Source organism: Phoenix dactylifera, chromosome 15 (genome assembly GCF_051530095.1).
Source record: "Phoenix dactylifera cultivar Ajwa chromosome 15, Ajwa_hap1_PhDact_Kaust_v1.1, whole genome shotgun sequence".
Classification (NCBI taxonomy): Eukaryota; Viridiplantae; Streptophyta; class Magnoliopsida; order Arecales; family Arecaceae; genus Phoenix; species Phoenix dactylifera.
The window spans coordinates 20489598-20498467 of record NC_143204.1 but is presented as its reverse complement, the minus strand read 5'-3'; the positions used below and the strand labels follow the sequence as shown (position 1 = coordinate 20498467).

The window sequence follows — 8870 nt, the reverse complement described above, 5'->3', positions numbered from 1 at the left end:
TAGTTCATAAAGCATATGCTGATGTTACTACTCACCTCAGATTGATGAGCTTCGGCTCGATGAGATCTTGATAAGAATCAAAAATAACAACACAAATGAAAACAAGTAGCCCTTAGTCAGATAACAGAATCCTGCATAAACCTTGAAAAGTTGAGAATCCAATCCATTCAATTCAATTACAGACACAATTACCTGCAGTCTAATTTCCTGTCTAGGTTTTTACATTTGCCAAAATTTGATAAACAAAACTGGCCTGTAAAGTGTGGAAGATCCAAAGTCCCTCACATGTACAATCAAAGGTATCAAGGCTCAGGAAAAAGTCCTATAAGTCCTGCTTTCCAGTACATGCAGATACAGCTCACAAGAAACACTCTCCGGGGGAAGATCGCATTGTCTATTACAAATATTCAACATTGACGAACACAACAAGACTAAAACTTTTACCATCCATGTAGACTTCTATTTTATTGTTGAAGAAACAGACAGTGCATTTCCACTATCCACTGTACACTACAATCACCCAAAAGATCACATCTTTCATATCTCATCTTACACAACTCCAAGAACGTCTAATTGTTCTACGGAGGGGAAAGTAATGGAGGTAAACAAGTGCCAGGCAAATAACTTGCTATGAAGAAAACCTCTCTCTTAACTTCTACCACCTGAGGCTCTCATAGAATAAGATGTACCCATGATCTGTATTGCCTGAGTACTCCTGCGCAGACCCAAAGAATGTCTGCACAGTGGACTCATCTATCATCTCCACATTTTCATCATCAAAGAACAACCAATGGTTGTGGCTTTTAACAAGGCTGACATAGTGTCCATGGTTGGGACCACTCCCGACATGGACCACAACAGCAAAGAGAGAGTACTCAGAGTCTGCATCATCAACCGTGTTGTTAAGCTTCAACTCCAAGGGAAACACAACCCGGTATGACAGTTTCTTGTATCGCCCAAGCTGCTCAATATACTTGAAGCGCTTGAGATGGATCACAAGGATATGTGGCGGCTTCTTGATCTTCATCCTTTTCTGGGCTTCCTGCAAACTGCATGGAGAAGCAAAAATTTCAAATTTTAGCAAGGGTTACCATTAATTGATGACAATGTGCAAAAGGCTAAAAAGAAGGGGCTGAGGATATGTGGAAGAAAAAAATTAAGCTCAACCCAACATTCCCATGACCATCGTATTCTCGTTGATCTTGTTTAACAATCAATTGCAATTCTCAGCAATAGTTAACATTTTCGCAAGTACACTTTTAGATGATTAAGCAGTTCGAAAAAAATGAAAACTTCGGAACTACACTCATGAAGCACGTAATTGACAAATACATTACACAAACTCAACACACCAAAAAGGAAGCAATCCTATTGCCTGGTTAATGTTATCAAGCAACAAAACAGAGTAGAAGGATCTTCATATTAGATTTCAAAAATTATGGTTAGCTTCTTATATTTTGAAGTGGTTAGCAGTAACTACCTTTTGAAAAAAAATCCAGAAGCATTATAATAAAGTCAACAAATTCAATCTTAATGGCACCTACAAGGTAACTTTCACTATGTGACAAAGGAATGAATCAGGAGGAAGAAAAGGATAAGGATGACAGAGACCTGCAGCACTTGTCACAGAAGAACTTGTCTTCAGCATTTAAAGTCTCTGTTGAACTGAAGTTTTTGAGGCAGCTTGTTATAGAACTATTTTGCTCAATGTCAAGGCTCAAGTCAAAAAAGGTTTCATCCCTTGCAGTGACCGTTTCACACCGTAAGCATCTAGTTTCATTGGTTAATATACCCTGCAAGAAAAAATTTAAAATTTAAATTGGCATCACAAAATACCAGCTTTCTAGCTCCATACACGTTGCATTGAACAGAAGGTGCAGCGCAAATTTAGGCCATCTAATTCACCTGAAAACTCTTATGGACCCATGTAACAAGTGGCTCTTTAGGAACTCCGTTTGCTTGAGGGTGGACTGGCCCATTAGCAGTCTTTTCTAATGCTGATGAGGTTTCAGGGGAACTTTTTGCAGCACTAGACTCTTTCTCAAGAACTTCAACAAGCTCGTTCAGCAAGAAATTCAAAAACTCATGTGCATCCTAGAATATAGTCAAGAAGACAAGAAGAAAGTTCAACTATCAAACTAGCAAAACAAATCAAATAACTAAAATCCAAGTAACAATAACAGGAAATGCCACATGCTACATACTTAGCATTTGATAATGGAAATGTGGTCAACATTAATCCTCAATATCAGGAAAATATTGCAAGTTCTCAATTTATGTTAATGACTGCTGGAATCCTAAGGGTGATCCTTGTCTCCCTCCTTAATTCAGACAGGGTAATACATCACATTTGGTGAAAGAATCAAAATCTCAAACTATCAGGTGGTCATTCCCACTCAGAACAATAGTGAATGCATACAATCGTCTTAAATTTCAGATAGCATACTAGTTGGCCAGTTAGTGAATGAACTAATGTGTAAGGAAATGAGTCAGTGCACTTCTTCACAAGGCATTGGAAAAGCCTCACAGAAGGCAGATAATAGGAAGCAATGAAACAGCCAATTATTTGGCAATGAATAAGCAACAGTCCTTATCCACTTGCAGCTCAGATTAGGTATCCAAATAACCATGTGCAAAAAATAATTCACCATAGACAACATAGTCAAAACATATGAATCACTAGGGAAGTTAATTCACATAGTTGGAAAACCAAACTAGCTTGCATTAAGACTGTTTCACTGATTCTTAAAACTGATAGTACATTGAACATAATGTCTGTCAACTAACAATGCACAACAAGGTGGAGACTGAATTACCTGGTGCATGTAACTACGGAAATACTCGTTCTGTTTCTTCACTCTCTGCACAAAACGCTTTGGAGCAATAACACCAGTTTTTTTCTTTTGGGAACTTATCTGCATGGTTTAATACCAATACATCAATCCTCAAAAAAGATAAAAAACATAGATGCCAAAACTTCCATTTACACATGAATGCATGAATATGAATATGGTAGATGGATATGACAGGTTATGGATATGCCAATATAACAAATTTTTGAAAGAACAGGCTAAATTTGTTAATACATGTAAAAAAGCATCCAAAAAGCATAATGAATTATCATGAAAAATAGTCGACGCCCCATAATCAATATGTACAAGCTCCATTTGCCATCATTTCAATCTATAAACCATAGTCCATACTGCATACAACAACATCAACTTCACAAACTCTAACAGCAAAAATAAGCCACTAGATCTCAATCCAATGGCCCCAAAGAAAACATTAGAGCCATTTGATCATAAATTTGTTCAAATCAAACAACAAATAAAATGAAATATTATATATTATTTACAATTTTCGCTATACCAAGCCAAATATGAGCAAGCTAGGTCAAGTTCATGTCCAGCTTATTTATTTTTCGAGCTCAAAAATTGTAGCTCACACTCAGCTTGTTTATTAACTGAGCAAACTAATAAAAAATATGAACAATGCTTCTCAATTTCAAACGAGATATCAAGATATCAATATTTTCATCACATTGGCTGAGGTATCCATAAAGCTGTTCTACAGATTTTCTCGAGAAATAAAATTATTTCTTTATCTCATCTCATATGAAGAATAGTATTGGCTAATATTAACATCGTACAGCTTTTATATCCACCTACATTTGCTTCCATGGCAAAATATCTTGGCCAATATGTTGAATATTTTACCAAGTGATATATCAGGATGTATTGTGTGTAATGGCCAAGATAAAACTGGTTGACATTTTGGATGTAATGTAATGGCATGGTGCCCGACTGATACAAACCAAGATCTTGGCCGAGCTCCAGGCTGAGATGAAAACCTTGATTACTCAAAACAATACTAAATTTTAGTGGACTAGAGACTCAAAGAAATTAAGAACAACATGTTCAATGAATCTTTTCAAAGGTTACATCAAATATCTATCTGATCATGTAAAATCCATGTAAAAGTCATAAAAGGCTTATATGTGTATATAATCTCATGCAGACATTACCACGCCGCTAGTCAGACGCATTCAGATGGAAACAACTAGAACTTATCAACAATATAAGTTATTCTCCAAGGTACAATTGGAATATCCTAATCTTGAATGCTGACATAATGTTACTTGTTTAAAATGATAAGGTGTTTCAAATTTAAAATGGCTGAGAGAAAACCTTCATAAGCTAAGCAGCAAGCATGTACAAACACGACATCAAATATGCAGTTCAATGCCAGCATGCAATGATCTGTTAAGTATAAAGGCAATTATAAGCATAGTTGCCAACACCTACTAAGTTTAAAGGCATCTTATACAATAAGCATGCAGTAAAGTATTCAGTAACAGCCAACAAAAGAAACAAAGAAAAAGAAAATGCAAATAGACCCTTACTACAAAAATAAAGCAGCCAAATATTCCAGTATTGCTCCACAATAACCTAGATGAAGGATACAGTAACACTATGGCAAAAGAATTAGATAATTAGAATTAACATGTGATAAGATATCACAATTAAGAAGTGCATCTTTTACCTGAGTGAACAAATCTGCCAAACATGTCATAAGGTTCTCCTCTGTCTCTCCTAGGTTCTTGTTGTTTGCATAATATTCTAGTAACTGCTCCCTGAATGGAAGACAAAAATATAATGCCTGCATATGAAATACAATGATAATGTTAGAAATGAAATAAAGTTGGAGATGTTAAGTTTACAACATAAGCACCAGAAAAATAACACGCAAAACCTAATGAAAACATGCTCCAAACAATTAAATTACTTCATAAATGAATATGCTAAGGGCAAACTTTTGCTGACTGAAAAAGTATCCCATGTAAGGAGTTGCGCATGGACAACTACTAGAGTGGAATATAGACCAATGAAATGGGGATAGCTGGAAATGGTAATTACTATAATGCCGTAAAATTCACATGACTAATTTAGATATTGCATTTTTATTCTAGCAGAGCACTGGTGATGAGTTGGTTACAGAACTTCTTCTAATCATTTATATTAAAATTATTAAAACATCCATCTTTTTTGTAAGATGGCATTTTTGTGTGCCTTGGAAACAAATCAAATGCTATCAACATACCATCAAGAACCAAGACAAACCCAACAAGTATGTCCACATAAGCATTATCTACATGTATTATACCTGCAAGTGCAGCAGAGCATGCTAGAAAATCAGTGCATTGTGGTCAAAATTCTCTATCCATGTTTTCATCTCAAGATCCAACAGTTTTTCCAGCACGAACATGCAATTGCATCAATCATTTTGAAATACCACGCTGTTGATAGATATTAGGAGGATTCCCAGGTAAATTTCTAATTAACCAAAATGATTTTGTGTGCCATTCATTTGTTGAGTTGCCCTTGGACCACATCGGTGGAAGAGGGAGAGAAACCAGGGAACAAAGGATTCAATCAAAGGCGTTGGTGCCTTGGTGGTGCAATGAATAACGTTATTAGGCAAGGGAATCAAGAAATATTTCTACTTTATACCAGCAATGCTTAAGGAGATATCGCATACAGCTGCTTAGTCTTGGAGACAAGATTCAAAAGGAAACAGAGTAGTCGATGTCGCGTCAGTGGCACAGGAAAACAAAAGAATTCTTTATCTCAACGATGATATTGAGATTTGACAGTCAGTTCACAATCAAGTTGAAAATTCAATCAAAAATGATCATATGGAGGTCAAATACCAAAGTCCACCGTCTGTAACTCTCCCAGTACAGACAGAAACATGGAGGAGGGGCGGAAAAAGCCCCTGGAACACCATCCACTTATAAGACCAATCTATAACCAGCCTATTGCGTCGCTGAATAAGTGAAAAATCTATCATTTCTGTTAAGAACCCCGGCAAGAGAGATGAAATCTACATAAATAACAAATACTAAAAATACGAGAAGATAGCTTGTGCCCTTAAATTCATATCAAGAATTCAAGAAGATACTTCACATGCACGGATGAAATCAAGAACAAGAAATTAGAATAAAGAATCGAGAAAATTTTAGAATTCGGAAGAGGGAAGACCTGCAAGACGCTGTTACAGTAGCAAGTATTGCCGAAGTTCTCGAGGCCGAAGTACCGCTCGCCTTCGGGGAACTGGTCTCCAAGAGCCTTCTCGAGCTTGGAACCCGCGGCTCCCATTACCGTCCACTTCTCCCACCACCCCCCGGCGACCCCAGCGAGATACCGCAGCCCGGTCCCCAGCCCCGCCCCCGCCGACGACCTCCCCCTCTCCAACCCTCCTTCCACCGCCGCCGCCGCCGCCGCCGCGCGCTCCCCGTCCTGCGCCGTGGGTGCCCGAGACGGATGCGGCCTCCTAGGGTTTGAAGCCGGCTTCTTGGAAAGGAAGGGGAGGCAGTGCCCTAGGGTTTCCGGTTCGGCCTTTCGATCATCGCCTCAGGAGTTGAGAGAGAGAAGAAGCGAGATGCAGGGCGATGGAGAGGCGTCGACGGATTAATCGCCGGGTCGTTTCTCCTTCCCTCCTATCTCGGTGATTTCTTCTGTTGACTCCACACAGCATACCGCACGTGCGCCGTCCCCCGGAGCCATCTTTCCCCTGCCCTTCATCGGGAATCGCGTTGCAAGAGGGCTGGTTCTCGGTTCCCTTCGGGGGGAATCCTGGAATGAGCAATGTTACGTTGATGGAAATGCGGATACTGGGTGCTAATTTGATGAGGATCAGACGGCTGATAGTGACAGTAGAGTCGTGTGGGATTGGTGGATTTTGTTCGATGGATTGAGAGCGAAGCCCCAACAACCGGTCTAACACGCCAAAGAGCCGACCACTGGTTTTGTGCGATTGGTGGGACAAAATGTCATGCAATCATAACGAGGTGCCATGGGAGGGCATGAATCATTTGTATTCCCATCCAAAAGAAACACCTTCCAAAGGTATGGAATTCCAATGCCTCCAAGCAAGCGAAGGTTTTCGGGGTGATCGCCGCACGTCCTTCCTATGCTCCGTGACAACGGCGGTGCCCCGAAAGGGGCTTGCTTAAGCCCATAGGCTTGTGCATGAGGAAATGCTTGGAGGCGGGATATTCAGATGGAAAGACTCAAAAAAGTTAACCATTTTTCCCTTTAAACTTGTAACCACTTTCGAATCAGAACCTTACCTTACATCAGGTATTGATCGTCTCTCGACTGAAGCAGTGTCGGAGAGTTCGAAATAAGAATGGACCTTTTAATCAAGGTTTTACTTATAAGTCTGCGCTAAATTAGCTACTTTCTTGTGAAAAAGTTAAAAAGGATTAGGATCATGATATTATTGTTATATAGCAATCATGATGGATGTTATAAATTATAACAATGTTTGATGGTATTTCTTACCTTCTTTTGATACATGTAGTACAATTGTCCAGAGATAACATACTGCTGTCCGCATGTTAATATGCATAATGTTATTATTTCAATGTTACGAGTTGTTGTAAAATAGTGGAATAGTAACAATATTAGATTCTTGAATTTTTGAACCAAAAATAACTGTACCATGTCACATCCCATCTTGACTTGATCATCATTACTCATAATTATGTTATCAAGAGCATGACCTAAAGCAACCATTGCATTAGTAGAGAAATCATCTAACATACCATAACCCTAAAGTTAAAGGCTATTTTAAACCCAATAATAATTTTATTCGCATTTTTTTAAATAAAAAAAATACCATCTAGAGTTGAAAAATTTCTAAAGATGCTCATTGCAATATCAAATGGACCAAAGAGCACTAGATTTATCTTGAATTCCATGTGGAGCACCTCACCTATATGCTCCAAAGTCCAAAGTTTTCTATACATGGTTCGTACAAACTACACAAACAAAAATTAGAAAAGGGATTAATTACATCTTTTACTTTCTGCCTAAGGCTACAACTCATTTTGACCAAAATAAATTATTCTGCACACTAAATTACCCACTTGACAACGGCAGAGGTTATCCAGATGCATGATCCAAAAAATATGCTAATCAAATGGAGCTAAATAAACCTATTTCAAGAGAATGGAACCTTCAAGATGCAGTCCAAACATTTAAAAACTGAAACCCATCAGCAATGATCATTTGGATGCTGAATTCAAAAGGTGAGGACGGAGGGGGAGGAGGCGGCCGGAGAGGAGCGCACGACCTTGACGGACGGCGGGGATCGGGAGGCGGCGGACGGATTCAAGCGCTCCAAAGCGGACCTCCGCCGCTTGTTGCCGCAGCACGGGCACGGGTCGTTGCACTCCACCATCTCTCTCTTTTCATTTTCTCTCTCTAGGATCTGGGGAGCTTCTGGGCTTACTTAGAAGGGGGCATGGGAGTGATGAAGATAGAGTGGGTTCCGAGTTCGAAGGATTCGTAGAAGGGAGAAGGTGGAGAGCAAGAGATACCAGGATGACCGTTGGATAAAATGGCGGGAAGCGGTTTGGTGGAGACGCACGAAGCTGCAACGGTAACCGTACGGCGAAATGTACGGACTTCGAGATCATATCTAATTGGAACAATTGAAATAACCAGCACCGAGCAACAAATAAGAATTTCCACTTCTTTTTTTTAAAATTGGAACAATTGAAATCATATCTAATTCCTCATAAAAGAAATGTTGGAGCAAAATATCGATAAATAATTAAGTCTGTCATATATTATTAGATATATGATTACACATCGAAGTCCAAGTAAAATCCACTGAAAGAAATTTGTGAAATGACAAACAAAACCTGATTATATTATTAATTTTGGTTTATATTTTGCTTGTATCTGAGGTGCATTTTGACACGAAGGCGACCCATTTATATCCTATAAAGATCTCTAGAAACCAAAGGGAATTATTAAACGACGGTATCCCCAAAATCCTCCTCGGCTGGGATAACGCAT

At 38.9% G+C, this 8870-nt stretch overlaps 1 protein-coding gene across 2 annotated transcripts; it reads right to left on the bottom strand.

The window, feature by feature from the left end:
- Positions 1-138: 138 nt before the first annotated feature.
- On the bottom strand, positions 139-6413 carry LOC103707909 (ubiquitin carboxyl-terminal hydrolase 4). Of its 2 annotated transcripts, XM_026804969.3 has the most exons (7): positions 6042-6181; positions 4543-4659; positions 4403-4470; positions 2817-2915; positions 1906-2094; positions 1612-1793; positions 139-1049 (listed from the first exon to the last, which is right to left on the bottom strand). In XM_026804969.3, exons 2-7 carry the CDS (start codon positions 4565-4567, stop codon positions 656-658), a joined length of 957 nt encoding a protein of 318 aa, XP_026660770.3. In that variant the 5' UTR covers positions 4568-4659; positions 6042-6181; the 3' UTR covers positions 139-655. The 2 variants fall into 2 exon arrangements, with proteins under 2 accessions (XP_026660770.3, XP_008790843.3); XM_008792621.6 differs by lacking the exon at positions 4403-4470 and having other exon boundaries at positions 6042-6413.
- Positions 6414-8870: the final 2457 nt, after the last annotated feature.